This window comes from Olea europaea, chromosome 5 (assembly GCF_002742605.1).
Source record: "Olea europaea var. sylvestris chromosome 5, O_europaea_v1, whole genome shotgun sequence".
Lineage (NCBI taxonomy): Eukaryota > Viridiplantae > Streptophyta > Magnoliopsida > Lamiales > Oleaceae > Olea > Olea europaea.
This window is the reverse complement of record NC_036241.1, coordinates 11,531,074-11,547,556: the sequence shown is the minus strand read 5'-3', so window position 1 is coordinate 11,547,556 and position 16,483 is coordinate 11,531,074. Positions and strand designations below refer to the sequence as shown.

General features: G+C 31.7%; 1 protein-coding gene across 1 annotated transcript; it reads left to right on the top strand.

The window, feature by feature from the left end:
• The first annotated feature begins 777 nt into the window (after window positions 1–777).
• LOC111394645 lies at window positions 778–6,946 on the top strand. Its single transcript, XM_023020557.1, has 14 exons — window positions 778–947; window positions 1,958–2,068; window positions 2,196–2,276; window positions 2,755–2,837; window positions 2,942–3,054; window positions 3,230–3,340; window positions 4,714–4,823; window positions 5,200–5,509; window positions 5,595–5,672; window positions 5,746–5,796; window positions 5,886–5,972; window positions 6,091–6,150; window positions 6,399–6,474; window positions 6,588–6,946. Exons 2-14 carry the CDS (start codon window positions 2,034–2,036, stop codon window positions 6,614–6,616), a joined length of 1,224 nt encoding a protein of 407 aa, XP_022876325.1. The 5' UTR covers window positions 778–947; window positions 1,958–2,033; the 3' UTR covers window positions 6,617–6,946.
• The last annotated feature ends 9,537 nt before the right edge of the window (window positions 6,947–16,483 follow it).

Sequence of the window (16,483 nt, the reverse complement as noted above, 5' to 3'; positions counted from 1 at the left end):
ACAACATTCACTTTAAAACGAATCTTTGAAATTAGAGGGAGAGATAGAGATCAACTAGTGAAAATTTACCATAACCTGATTTGAAGAAAACTCATAGCAAAGATTCAAAGAAATACCTAATTGGAAGAGATAAAGGAAAAACCTAGAGGGAAATAAGAATAGCATACTCTTTTTAGAAATCTCTCTATAGATGAGAGATTTTGGGAGAAAAATCCTATTTATATTTTCTATTAAAAAGTCTCTGAAAGTCCAAAAAATTTTAAATTCCTTGAAAGTCCCTCTAAATTGAATACCCCAAAACTTCTAGAGACTTTTAAGAAGTTTCAATTGAATACCCCGTAACTTCTGGAGACTTTTTAAAAGTCTATAAAAGTCTCTATTGAATACACTCAAACTTTTTAAATCTCTAAAAGTCTTTAAAAGTCTCGATTAAATACACCCCCCTTAGCCTTGTTTAATTCTGATTTTTCACTGTTACCTAACATAGTCAGCAGTAATTTTTGACTTCTTCATTCACAGATAAAAGTTGTTTCTCTCTCGAACGGTCAAAAAATTAATTATCATAATCATTACCGATCAGACTTTTAGACTAATGACAATAGATGGAGTAACTACAGTGGAACATAAATCAAAGTCAAGTGACTTAATTGCTCAAAATTAAAGATGAAAGACTTGATTGCACGTTCATTGAAAGTTTAGAGACCGACATTGCATCTAACCCCCAAGACCAAGATAAAGAAATACGAAGGGTCGCCTAATTAACACAGAACATGAAATTCCTAATCCTAATGGGAAATAAATAGCACTATTCTATTTTCAAAAGGAGTTCTTTATTCAAAATTTCCTTTTCTCTCGCCCTTTCCCTCCAGTTGGATCCCGGAATCAGAACAGTATTTCTCAATTCTGAACTCTTAGGGTTGAAGCTTTGACGCACCAGCTGTCCTCAGGTAAGTTTAACTCTCCCTGCCCTCCCCAGCATTTAAAATAGTCTTGTTTGAGAATCTGTTAATTTATGTTCTACTTGTTTCTGTCTAAAGGATTGATTTCATCTGGTTACTTTTAACCCTTTATTATATTTATTGACTTTGGGGGTTTCTGGAAACTGTGGTAAAAGAGTACTCGAAAATGTGCAATTTTACTTGTCAAGATTTTCAATTAAAAGATTTATGAAAGCAGGGCATAATGAAATTGGGGCCTCCGATTATAATAAGACTAATTTGGTGCTATTCGCAGTTAGGGTGATTATTAGTTAAGGTAACATTTATATAGATTTAGCACCATACTAACGCAAAAACTTTTATTTACGGTAGAGGTGTAGAGGTGAACATCTAATGTTTCCCTGAGCTATATATATATATATATAATTTTTTATTAGAACACCTTTTACTTACATTAGGGCAATCGTGATGCACATGAGATGTCGTGAGTTAATGCTTTGGGTAGGATTCACTAATAATAATGAAAGAACTCAAACCAATTGTTGTTTCCTCTTGCTAGGAAACTTATAAATTTCCTTATGTAGCATAATCCCACTTATAAGGGGAATTTGACTTTGTTCTGCATTGAATACTAATTAAATAGGGAGGAGTAAAGGGAGTTATATGAGTGCGACCATTGGAAAATTGTAAAAACAATAGAGACTCCAAGAATATGGGGCTTGGGTGAGAGTGCTTTTGGATGTACTCGGGTATTTGGATTTTAGAAATATTGTGTGATTGTCAAGATTTTTTACATAATGTTTTTCTAACTTTTTGGAGTCTTCCACTTAATATGTGTAATTGTTTTCCTTTATCGTCGTAATCCTATATTTTTTCAATGTTTTCTTGACATTTTTTGGAGGATCCTGAGGGGCGAGTCTGAAAATGGGCCCAGATTCCCAACAATTATAAGGGTGACAGAAAGGTGAGCCTATAATTCAGGGAAGGAGTAACAACTATTTTTGCACTTCTTGTTGCAGGCTGTGATTGCCACAAAATTGTAGTATGAGATATTGATACTTAGTCACCAGCAGTTCAACCGGTGTAGTAAAGACAATGAATCAACTTCTGGATGACTTATTTGCCAAAAGGTATTTCTCTTAGAAATTAGATCAATCATGTTTGACTTCTTTTATCAACTTGATCCTTCATTCTTTAATTGCTACTGAAGTATCCTTTTTATAATACCTGATTTCAGCTTCATTTAATGTTTATCAGGGGATCAACAAGGGAGAAAGCACTGTCTTTGATAACTGAGGACTTTACCATCAACTATCGCCATCAGTTTTCCCAAAAGAAGTAATCTACTCACTCCTTTGGAATAATTTACCATCTCCTCTCTCCAACATCACTGGCTTCTAGAATTGACTGGCTTTCTCAAGGCAAAATGACATTTACTGCCCTGTAGACACCAGTGGAGTTAGAGAATATTTGCACATATGTTCTTATGATAACCTGAAATATAAGGAAAAAAATAAAAAAAAAACAATCTGATTCTTGGTGTAAAATGTTATCTGTCTCCAGTTAGAGGTGCTAATGTGAGATTCTATATTCTTCTGTAATACAGGTGTTCTTTATTAAAGCTGTTTAATGGTTTCACAGACTATTCTAATCGGTTGCAATTGCGTAGAATTTATATTTAATTGCTGATCTACTACCTACAGAAATTGTCTTGGCTAGTTATATACAAATATGAAATATCCAGTGCAGTTAGTTGGAAGATAATTCTGTGTGTATAAATGACATTCGTTTCTTTACCGTGGCTAATTTCTTGCAGTTTTGCTACTTTACTGTACCGATTTTTATATTCCCTCAAGAAGGGGTCTGCCCAAGAGATTGCTTTAGCTTCTCATGCACTTGGTTAGTTTAGCCCTTCTATGTAAGATTTTAATTATCTGTATCCTTTTGTTTTATCCATTTCATTAGGCTTACAATGGTTTCTATTGTGTCTCGTGTACATGTAGGATTGCTGGCTGTCACAATAGGTTGTGGGGATAATGCTCATGAACTTTACAAAGAGTCACTTCCCTTGATCTCAAAAGCTCTCAAATCCAGGACTGAATCTATGTTGTTATCTGTATGTATGGTACTTTGTAATTGATTTCTAAATGCTACAGCTTTCTAATCGATCATTTTGGTTCTCTAGCTTATGTATTGGACAAATTTAATTCTAGTTTCTTACTATCTCATTTCTTTCATGTTCTTTTTGGGGGTAGAGATGTACTTTGACTGATTTTTTATGTTGTATGTAGATCATTGACTGTTTGGCTGTTGCGACGTTCGTTGGTGGAAGTGATTTTGAGGAGACAGAAACATCCATGCAGATATTGTGGCAATTCATTCACCTAGTACGCAGTGATAATGTAGGTACATAATATTGTATCTATGACTTTTGTTTTGACTCTCTGTACGTGGCCACACATTAATAGTAGATATATGCTAAAGAATCCCCATCTATTAAACTAAGGCCCAATGGATAGAGGTGAAATCTACAATACATGAGGTGCCGATATGCCATATGGTTTCTGTTTTTCTCTTATTTACTTCACAGTGACTGATTTTTCCAGGTTTCTGTTTTTGATTGTCTACCACATAATACTATTATAGAGAATATGCAATCAGATAGTAGTTTATGCACTCGGTGATATCTTAGATTTGCAGAACCCAACAACAAGAATTAAAGTTTAGCTAATTGTGGCTAGCCTTCTTAAAATAGCTCCATTAATTTTCCACAGATGCCAATGGTTTGTAGCCTTTTTAACTTCTTCCTTTTCTTTGTTTTTTCTCTTTCTCATTATTGTTTTAACTGACTGAAACTAAAAGTTAGTCTAAGACAACCAAAGGGGAAAGTAAAAAAAAGAAAAAAAGAAAAACCTGACTGATATAATGTATCCAGGTAGGTTGCTTGGTTATTTCGATGTAATCTTGGCTATTTAATTCTTAAATGCCACAATGAAACTGAACATTGCCTAGAACTCGCCAGTTCTAAGAATCAATAAATTAGTGTTGTATATAACTATTCTATTCATTGCTTTAGATCTTCAGTAAGTCTAGTAACAAACAGAATGGAAGGCAGAGTAGGATTCATGTAGCAGTGCCAGATTTATTATGAATAAGACTTAGCCCCTGTTTAGGTTGAATAAAATTCAAATTAGATTTTGATAAAATTTAATAAAATGAGTGGTTGAAAAGTGGATAAAAATTGCGGTCCCATAAAATGTGTGGTTGAAATTGAGTTTGGCAAAAAATGAATTTAAAAATGGGGGCCAAACAGAAGCTTAGTCTGTTGTTGATGACATTCTGATATGTTCCTGATTAAATGAATCAAAATTGGAGCTAAATTGCTGGAAATCTACAGATTGCAGAAGTGAAACAGTGATGTATTTGTATTTTAATATTAACCAACTGCTTATGTTTGTATTTCTGGTGTTGCTGAATGATGAATTTTATCGAATTACTATATCAGCTGAATGCAATTACGGATAAATGGTCAGCTGTCGGGCGGTTGCCTCTGTCCCCCATTTTCATTGCCTAATTTCTTCCTTAAAGAATATATACTTCCCTCCTCTTATTTGTAGTTAGAAGACAGAACATTTGTTCTACTAAATCCCCATGATACCCTTCCCTACTTCTAGAATATTCCTGTGCCTGCTGTGGCCTATCACATTCATACCGTTTTATATGTGTTTCTCATCTTACTGAGGTTAAGCCAACATTATGTGGTCCTCCTTCCCAGGTTGCAGCCAAGAAGCATTCATCAGCTGCTCTTTCTGCTGCTATTTCTGCTTGGTCGCTTCTTCTCACGACCGTAGATGGCTGGAACATTAATTACAAATACTGGAAAGGGTAAGTAGAACCTTTTGAATAATTATCTTGCACATGATAGTGAAAATAAATTCATCCATGTTTGAGTTACTGCACTTCGTCCATATCACGAAGTCGGAGAATTAATCTCCAACACTATCAACCATATTATCATAGATAAATTGTGTTAAATATGCTTCCTAATATTACGGCTGTGGCAATAATCTCTTCCCCAGCATCAGCTGTAGTTTGGCTCTTGGTTTAGAGATTCAGTGGATGTTTATTGTGAAATTTGTATAATAGCTTTTCCATGATGCTCATGCATTCAAGAAATCCAGTTTATTGCTAATTAGTAACTGCTTTGTTTGGGATAGAATCGTAATCTTGAATAATTGTTTTTTGCCTAAACTTTTTCCAGAGCAATTTCTGTCTTTCTGGATGTTCTACAAGTGGACGATCCATCTGTTCGTATCGCAGCTGGTGAAGCACTAGCTTTAATATGTGAAGTGGGATTTCTTGAGAAATTTGTGTTTGATACCAACAGTGCAGATATTGGTACAAATGAAAAGGAAAACGACTTGTTAAAACAATATTCGTCTATGAAGGAGTTGCAAGAGAAAATATCCAGTCATGTCAGGAGTCATTTTCAACAAACTGCCAAGAGTTCAGTCTGTAATTCTCTCAATGAGCAACACAAATTTTCCTTGAATCTTTTGAATGTCCTAGAGGTATTGGTGTTTCTTTATCTTGTTTTCAAAGCTACTGACAAACAATTCTCCTTGGTGAACTGATTATATATCATCTGATCTTTAGGATGGCTGTTTTCGTGAGACTGCATTGAAGATTGGTAAACAAAGTTTAAAGTTAAATTCATGGTCCCAGTTGCTGCAGGTAGTTTTCTCTATCATGATATTGTTAATGTTCCCTGTTTGATATTCTCACTTTATTCTGTGAATTTTTACAGGCTAACTTTCTGAAACAATTTTTGAGACGTGGATTTGTGAAACACATGCTGGTTGGTTTTTTTCCTCAATAGTCCTTAACCTTGTCTTGGAAATAATCTGTTGTCTCTGAATCAGAATAATGCTGTTTACTTACCCACAGGAAAATGAGTTTCTTCATGATGTTTTCAACTTCACATCGAGAAAACAAACTTCAGGGAATGAACTTTATGTATCTGAAAGAGAGGAGGTTTATTTCATTTCTTCTTTGCCTTTTTTCTTTTTGCTTTATAAGTGTTTCCCCAGATAATTACTTGATCCCAGCATTTTTTTCACATATTTTTATGTCTAAATTTTGTTTGATTTAGGTCACTCTTAAGATTTTCGTGCCTGAAAACAGAACAAGAGATGATGAAGATTTTCCTCAGGTAAATTTTCTAAGCTTGTTTGAAGGTCTACATCGTGGTCTTTACTCCTCAAACCCGAGTCCAAATTTTAAAAATTGTGCACTAATTTTTTATAATTTTATGGTATTTGTTTTGTATAAGGCAACGATCATTTGTTTTTGACTCTTTGCCTTTTCCCTTCTTTCCCTTCTCTAGGAGAAAATGGAGTAATATTTCAGTCGTCATCTTTGAGATGGTAGTTTGTTTGACCCATTTTTTTTGCAATGCAGAAAACTCAAAGGGCACCCACCTCTGCTTTCCGCAAGGCAAAGACTCAATTATTAAACAAGCAGCGTGTTGCAAAAGGTACCTACCTTATCATTACGTTCACTTCAAAAAATACTCTGTTTTAGCAATAACCAAATTTCCTCCAGTACCGTTATAGTAAATTCTTTGAGCTCTTGTTTTTACATGATCAGATAAAGAGCTTTGGCCAACCGATGATTAATATTGGGAATGTTAGCAGCAGCAATGATTGGGTAGAAGTAATTGCTTCTATTAGCATGTGCTAAATTTTTCGGAAGGTTTACTCTCGTTCAATCAAATCCTCCACTTTATTTATTTATTTCCTTATTTAGTAAATTTAATCTAGTTTCATTTTCTTAGTATAGGACATGTTATGTCAATTTTTCATAAGGAAACATTATGGTAGGCATTGACAGAGTAGATTATTGCAGGTAGTTTTAATTTTCCTATTCTAATTATTTGTAACCCGAAAAATGGGGTCATTTACTTAGTAATATTAAAAAACAGAGTTATACAAATACTCTATTCTTCTCGTTCTCAATTATATTTAATCTATAAATTCCAACAAAATTTTGCCATTTTCAATTTTTTTTAATAAATTTTTTGATGTCTCTTCGACTATTATTACCATCCCACCTTGTCATATTCATCCTCTTGGTGATAAATCAAATGGAGGTGTTCATATTTTTTTCTTCTTGCAGTACTAGATTTATGTCACATTGGAATTTTTTTTTTTTTTTTACTTTTGAATAATTGCTGCATGAAAATTTACTTTGCGGAATGTTGGATTGTTAATTCCTAAATGGTCACTAAACTTTTCGGAAAGGATCATTGAGCTTTGAAACTGTCCTGGTTAGTTACTAAACTTTGGAATTTGTACCCTAGTGATGTATGCTTGCAAAATTGGAAGGATATGATAACGTCTCTAACAGTATTGTTAACTTGGCACATCATTGGAGTAGGTTCCACTTTTTAGATTAGTCGAAGAGCAAAATTGGTACGGAAGCGTAATGAAATTCTTATAATAAGAATTATGTAATAAATAAAACGATATTTGAACAATCATATCATATATATATATTGAATAATAATTGATTGTTGTTGAAAAGTGTACAATACTCTTATATTTATAGGCAAATTATCTCATATTCCTAGTAGTGTTAGGAAATTAAAATAAGGAAACTAGAAAATTAATAAAATTCTAATCTAATTAAAACTCCAATTCTACTCAATAAAGAAAATATAGCCCTAATGAAGTAAAATATAAAAGTCCTATCACAAGAAAACTAAATAGAAAATAAACTTCTAAAAAAATATAAAACATCTTAGTAGTAGGAAACTAATTGTAGTTGTACTACATCAAAAATTCTCCTTATAACCTATGTGAATACTTAAGTAAGTTCACTCTAGAAGAAATTGATAAGTTAGTGGTAGATATGTTGATAGGCATTCAGATGAAATTGATGCCCAGAATTCAGGTGAAGTTGGATAAGTTAAGAGATTACAATGTGTCATGCCAGCCATATCGTTAATCCTTTCAATTTTGCAAGCATCGTTTACTCGATGATGGATGGGGTACCAATTTTCAAAGTTCGTTTACTCGATGATGGATGGGGTACCAATTTTCAAAGTTTAGTGACTTACATGGCTAGTTTTGAAGTTCAGTGACCATTTAGGGAATTTACCCAATGTTAGACAGAAAATACATTCCATTCTCATTGCTGTTTTGGTCAAGAGGAGAAAGTTGGTGGCGAGTAGCTAAGCAGATCATGAAGAACTGAACTTCTAAAAGAATCTCCTCTACTATGGATTCAGAGTTTAGTCCAACATAGACATGACCTTTCTAGACAAATTGCTGCAGGCAGAATGTCATTTGCTGTTTTAGAATTAGTAAAAAACTAGAGAAGGTATTCAAGTTTCAGACTGCGTAAATGTTATTAGTACGACCTACGTTACATCTAAACATAAAACTGCACCTCTAAACCTGAGGATAGTACTTGGGATCTTCCAACCTTGTTGGTCGAGCCAATATGCTTTCCTTCAGAAGCCACTTGCATGTGACGGACAGCTAATAGTTTCTTGAGTGAACCAAGCCACAACTGAGGCTGAGGATAAGTGATTCTTCAATCGTGGTGTAAAATAGGTCTAAATTGTGATTTAAATCTCCAAAGTGATTGAAAACATGTAAATTTTTTGTAGAATTCACATCTTTTTTTACGGTTACAAGAGATAAAAAGTGAATCTAGATCATTCATTTGGAGCAAAATTTGAATTTAAATGCATTGAGATGTAAGTCAAGATGCAAAAGTGGTTTTAAAAATATTAATTAACACCAATTTTATACCATGATTGGAGTTGCTCTAACGACTTATTTAGCCCTTGTTTGGTGCCCATTATTTTAAAAAAAAGTTTTAAATAGTATTTTTAGCAGAATGTGTGGTGAAAAAAATAAATAAAGGTTTTGGATTTACGCGTAGAATATTTTATTTTGTGAACGTGATTGAAAATTATCCTATAGCAAAAAGAGTTACAAAACAATGGACACGAAATAGGGGCTTATTGTACTCCTATTTCTGCCTCATCTTTTGCGTATGAACTATTCTAGATGTACATTATTGTTTACATTTTCTCATGTGTTAAAATTTGGTCAGTGATGTGAAAATGTGTTGGGAAAGTCAAAATATGATGGTGTCATATGGAAGGAATATGATCAAGAATGTAAAATACATGTAGAATGTTAAGAACGTCTGAAATTCACTGTCATGAATTTTATTTTCTTTTCATTTTCTCTTTTTCATAATCAAAATAAAATAAGAAATTAATTGAATTAAAAACTTAAGAAATTGAAATCGCGCCTCAGCCTTATAACTTTGATCGTGACTTGTGTTGCGAATGAAATTGGTTAATTCGTGCACACGATTAGGTCCTTGTTTGGTCTCCCCATTCTCTTTTTCATTTTTTTGTCTCTTATTTTTATCCACACAATCTTTCATAAAATAATATTAAACACAAATTAAAAACTTTTCATTCATTTTCAACCACACATTTTCAAAAAAATACTATTCCAACCATTAAAATTTGGGAAAAATGGAGACCAAACAAGGCTTAGATGGAGCGTGTGGGAAAATTTACAAAACACGCCCTCTATAGGGTGGATGTAAAATTTACTTAACAGTATACTCTTTAGATATGTAATTTATATACTATATTTTATAATTTAATAATAAAAAACAACTTAATTTAAAAAAAATTATAATTTTTGATTAAAAGTAGTTAAATAGATCAAAATATCCGTTCCCAAAAATAACAATCACACACTTTATATTACACTATGTGAAACTTTATATATCAATTTTATTCTTTAAAAGTTCAATCACTGTTTCGATTTTATGTGAAAAATTAATTTTATTATCTTATTCATCTATCTCTCAATAATTATGTTCAGTCGAGTCTTCTCATTGCATCATTATATAGAGCCTGTTTTGGAGTGATTTTAAGAATTGATTTTTTGACCGTTACGAGAAAAATGGGGTCTATCTGTGAGAGAAGAAGTCAAATATGACGGCTGTAATAATAAAATAGCGGTCAAAAAATCAATTTTTTGGACCAAAAAATCACTTCCAAACAGACTGATAATGATGGCATGCTTGTAGAATAGTATTAACTAAAAAACAATTACCAATGACCAAATAATTCTTAAAGGTTGTATACAAGGATTCATCGTAATAAAGGCCAATATATTTTGGAAATATGAATTTCTATTCAAATCCAATTGAGAATTATAAAAAAGGTTAAACTCTAACCTTAAGGGTCCCCTACCACCCTTGCCCTGGAGTATCGTGAGGGAGGTAAATCGCAGGTTATGCCTCCAAGGGTACAGGGTGAAAGGCTGCTTGTACACTTGCACTTACCCAAGAGCCAAATTCATATTTCAGGATTCGAACCCTTGACGCAGCAACCTCAAGCAAAGCTGTATTTCTTCACCCTCCCCTTTTACCACTTGGAGATGTGCTCTGGGGGCTCCAATTGAGAATTATAATTTTATTGGTCGATAGATATGCTTTTAGACCTATAAACTATGATGGACCAAAATTTTTTCCTATTTTTTCTTCAAATTCGAAAACTTTATGGAAAGTTCTAATAAACTTTAGATCGATGTATTCTGAAACTTTTAACTGAAGAACTTAACTTATTTACATGTTGAAAACAAAAAGCAACTTAATTATGGGCACTGTCATAAAATTAACGTAATCATAAGTTTTAATTATTATACTAAAGAAGTAAACGGAAAATTTTACCTAAAATTATCACCAAAAAAATAATAATTTTGCCGACCCTTCATTCTATTGATTTTAATTTTCTTTCCAATTTTCAATTGAAATAAATTCTTCCTTCTGAATTCGAAATTGAGTAACCAACAATCAAGAAACATTTTATTATTTCAAACTTTGATTGGAAGGATACCAAGGTAAATAACTCATTTTAATTATATATTTTGAATATTTTAGAATTGTTCTCGAGTTTGTACAATAATGTGATTTGATACAATTTTAATATGTATAAATTATTAGCATTCAGAATTTCTTGTATATGATGAAACTTTGATTAGATTAGATTGGTGGTGTGTTTTTATTATTATTTAATATTAAATTTTTTATAAAGTTTAAATAATCAATTTATAAAAATAAGGTAATAATTTTTTATATGATGTTTCATTGCAATCTTGTTCCAACTTTTCATATGTCGTTTTGGATCATATGGCAATTTGCTTCTTGTTCCCATTTTCATTTTCGTGCCGCCTAGCCTATAAAAAAACAATTATGCTAGTGGTACATAATCCCACCTCATGTGAGAGGGTGGACACCGTTAGATAGAAGAATTTATGTACCATTAGAATTATTCATAAAAAAAGGGTTTTGGGTTAAAATCTGGCTATATTTGATCTCAACACGCTGCGAAATTGGTTTTGAGTTAAATAAAAAAAAAAAGGCGATTTATAAATACCTAGCAACAGTTAATACTGTATAAAGTATCAATCATAAAAGGTATTAAGAAATTATTATCGATATAAATATTATTATATAATATAAGAAAATTGTCAGTTGGTTCCACAAGGTCGAAGGTTCAAGCCCTTCCTCTAGCGTTTTTCTTTTTCCATTTTTTGGCTATTTTTTAAAGTATTCAAATTTTCTATTTAGGGTGCGTTTGATTACAAGCATGAAATTTGCATGAAAATAAAATAAATTTTAGGCAATTCAATTGTTTAGAACTTATTTATATGAAAATTAGTAATTAAATGTGTTCGATTGATTTAGTTTTCAATATAAAAAATATTATACTTATCTATTTTTCATTGAAGGGTAAATGAGAGAGAGTGGATAGATAAGAGAGAGAATGATAGAGTGAATTATTTGAAAAATAAAATCACCTCTCCTTAAAGAAAATATTTTTCTTTTTTTAAGTAAAATATGGTCATGTAATCAAAAGTTGGAAAATATTTTTAATGAAAGAAATTGTCAATCAAATACTCCAAAAGTAGGAATTTGGGTGGAAAAATGATATTTTTCGTAAAAAATAAAGTCAATCAAACACACTTTAGACAAGATCGGCGCTGAGAAATTTGAAACCCTAGACAACAAATTGTTAAAAAACTCTCAAATATAAACGAAATGAAAACCTTTAAAATAAATAACTTATTTTTAACTTTCACAAAAATTAATTTATAAATTTTAAAGAAACTTTATAAGCTTAGCAAAAAGTTAAATAGAAGATTTCCTTAATTTTTTATTTTTTTTTCTAGAGTTCGGTATTTATGAAAAAAAGAGAGAGATAAAATTAGGCTGGGTTTGGTACGGATTAAAATTAGATTTTAGTAATTTTTTTATAAAAGTTTTTGAAATGTGTGGTTGAAAAATTATGGAACCCAATAAATATGTGGTTAATATTATTGTTTGACTTTGATTTTGATTAAGCCCCTTTTTGAGCCTCATTACATTAATTCTATTACATTTCATTTCTCTCTCTCCTATTTTCAACCACACAATCTTCCATAAAATAATATTACACATAAATCGAAAACTTTTCATTCTTTTTCAACCACTCATTTTTCAAAAAAATACTATTCCTCCCATTAATTTTTCTACGTAATGGAGATCAAACAGGGGCTAAAATTTGATTTGAATCATGACCAAACAAGGGCTAGATAATAGTTTAATTGCATGTCCATTTTATTCATTAAACCATGAATGTAAGTTAAGTGCCCAAATATTTTAGGCTATTATTTAGTCCCATATTGTCGTTTTGTTATTGTTTTTTAAAGATTAATAAGGCCCAAATCAAAAAAATAAAGAAAAACTTTTGTTAGATTTTTAGGATTTAAATCTTTTTTAGGCCTTTTATATCTTGAGGTCCAAGGCAATGGCCTAGTTTGCCTTGGGCCAAGCTTGCTCTTAGACTAATTAACGACAAGCATAGGAAATGGGAGCATACTCCATGGATCACATGGGGCTATACAAAAAATCGTGAAATTGCAAACCGAATCTAAATTGGTGATTTGAAATTGTTGGTTTAACCATATGGAATCGCAGTTTTTATTCCATCAAATCGAATCAAATCGTTTTAAAATGGTTTAATTTAGGTTCCAATTTTAAAAAACCCCACAAAATCGAATCGAACCGCTTTAAATTTTTTTAATTAAAAATATAAATTTTACAGTTTTCACTTTTGAGGAAAAATACCAATTTAACGATACAAATTACAATCAATCCATTGAAATAATCATACAAAGTAAATTATGTTATCATTATTGCCCATGGTTTAACAAATTCACAACACATGTCCTTAACTAATATATAAACTAAACTAAATTATTTCAAATCATCTAAAATGCGCTTAAAAAAAACCCATATATTTTCGACAATCCAAATCATAATTTAACAAAACTACGACAGCAAATCACGTTCAAAGTTTTAGAAGCCCTAAAATAAACTCTCATTTCTCAAATATTTGACGCTTGTTTGCCACTGCTGAATGAATCCTCGATCGCCTTTTGCCTGTTAGTCTACTAATTTCTATCTGAATCTCCTCTTTCTCTCTCGATAAATCTCATATTCTCATTCAAACCTTTTTTTTTCTATTTTTATTTCTTTTATTTATTGTTTTTGAATTTATTGCACACTTGTGAGTTGTGGTTTGAATAGAAAAATAACTATTTGTGAGCCTAGATGATTAATGAACTTGTTTATATCTTGGAAAGAACGAACGACATAGCATAATGGTTGTGTGAAAATGTTAAAATTTCATAACTAGTTTTACTACCTTTTACTTTCATAAAGTAGTTAGAGAATTAAATTCGTCAATTCTCAATAAGCCTAAATTCTATAAATCTTTATACATCTAAATGTATCATGTTCAATTCTTATTTAACATTTCACTAACAAGGAGAAAGGAGTTTTAACCAAATTATAATATCAAAATATGACTCAACATTTACCAGTTGCTATGTGACAATATGAAAGTTAAAAAAGGAAAGATAAATAAAAATGAAGAAATATGTATTTGTTCTATTAACATCTTTTAGTAACCAACTTTAATAATTTATTCATCGTTTTTGTGGTAAATATGAATGTAATTTAACATTTAACATTATTAGTTCTCATTTAAACTTATATGTTAACTTGTTTTAAATATATTATTACAATGTCGACAAGTAAATCGCGAATTAAAATCGAACCAAATAGCAAATTATGGTTTGGTTCGAAAAACAAAATAGTTTAGTTTGGTTTGGAAAAATTTCAAACCGCATAAAATGATTTGTATTGAAAATATAGTACAAACTATCAAAACCGAACCACGTTCACCCTTAGTCGTCATCATCACAAGAGCTTAAAAGCTGCAGTTAATTGAAAAGGCAAATAAGCATTAGGGGATTCCGATTTTGCTAGCAGCTTATGCAAATTAAAAATAAAAGTTTAATTGGTTTGATTAAAATATCAGAGAACAATGTGATATTTGCTATAGTATGGCCTTAGTGCTCTTATGTATCAAAAATATTTTTAATCGAACTATTGGCTTACAAACATTATTTATGGAAAGGGCCTAATTAAGATAAAAGAAGTTCATGCATGTTACTTTAATGATATGGTTATGTCACATCTTATTATCTGTTGCATGTATCGTATTTTGTTTATTGAACGTCAATGTTCATAGTCGCATCATGACTCTTGTATAGAATGGAGCTCCACTTCTTTGAGTTTGTGAAATCAAGGTGGAAGCAATCGCCAAGCGGTCAAAAATACCGATGGGCGACGGAAATAGATGTTTCGTCCTACTACCCTAATTGATATGGACCCAATAAGTTTTAGAAGACATATATGGACTAAAATGTTTACGTGACAAATGAGAACGCAAGATTTTCTCATCATATAATACATCATTACATATATTCAAAGATAAACGATGATACTTTAACATTTTTAGCATGTTCTTATTAATTTTTTCTTTAATAAATTCCACCTCCGTACGTTCGTATATATTTTTATTTTTTAATATAATTAATATAGTTGCATATTTATTAAGATCCTTATTTTCTCAACACATATCTTATAAAGCATGTTTATGTATTTGTTGATTAACTATAGAGATAAAAATTTGGCAAGTTTGGTAGAAAAACTCATATTTTAAAAACCCACACAAAAAATCGATGGATGCACCAGATTTTATGAAAATCGTTGACCCGTTTTCAATTTCACCTATTTAAATTTATGAAAATTGTCCAAAAAAACATTCCTTTATTTTTTTTATTTCTTTATTAAATCACATGGTGAATTTCGGTTCAATCATTTGATCCTTAACCCTTTTCATTTTTCGAGTCAATGTCCGAGTCAATTTTATATATATGTGATGTTGAGTGTTATGCCTCAATTGCAAGTTAGTTCTACATGTGGATTTTCTCTTTTGTATTTTTTTTCCTTATTTCATCACTTATTGACCGTCGGTCATCTTTTTTGCGTTTGTGTTACTTTTTTGAATATTTGTTACTATTTTTTTAGTAATTGTCATTTTTTATTTATTTTTACTTTTTTTAATGTTTGTCACTTTTTTTTATTCATTTTTTTGAAATTTCTATCACTTTTTTTCTTTAGTGACAAACATCATTTTTTAATAAAAGTAACATTGTATGTAATTTATTAATAAAAAAGTGATATTAAACTTTTAAAAGTGACTTGAATTTTATAAAAAAGTGACATTGTGTCACTTTTTAATTTTACACAGTATTTTTTACTTCAAAATAACTTTTTGTATGATTTTTCAAAACACCCCTAATTTTAAGGGTATTTTTGTAAGTTACCCAATTTTTTTTCATCTTAAGCACTTTTTCATAAACTAGGAAAATGAATGGAAAATATAGTTACTCATCATCCATGTTGAAAGGTGGTAATTCAACACCCTTCTAGTTACCCGGTAATGTTTGGCGTTTCCACCACTCCGTCAAGTATGCAAGACCTGCAAAATGAAGGCGGGGCTTTCTCCCCCGTTTTACCTCCGGCGTGAGAATTAGTTTTCAGACTTGGAAAGAATATATTTGAAAATCAGATGGCTAAAAACGAGAATGTGAGCTAAAAAAATCATCCCTTACCTGCGTCTCATCCGGGGGTATTTATAGATATTAGGCACTAGGTAACCGCTGGGCGGTTGTGATGCCACGTGTCCCACGATGATATTCCCACTACACCCACGTTCTGAGTGATGAGCCCTTAACTTCCCGTCTGAAGATTGTACCTGTATCAGCGGCCATGTAACCTTGTCGATTCGTTAAAGGTTTTATGGCTAAGTGTTTGGACAAAGGATATCATTCCCGTTGAAGATTTCGCTTAGTGGTAGAATGATTTCTTGGGGTAGCGGTAGAGCACTCCCTAGACGTAGTGGTAGAGCGCTCCCTAAATGTAGTGGTAGAGCGCTCCCTGGGTGTAGTGGTAGAACGCACTATGAGGGTCGATGGCCTTGCATCGGTGTGCTGTGATCTGCCTTGCTCGTCCTCGGGGGTGTCTCCTTCTACCAACCTATATCA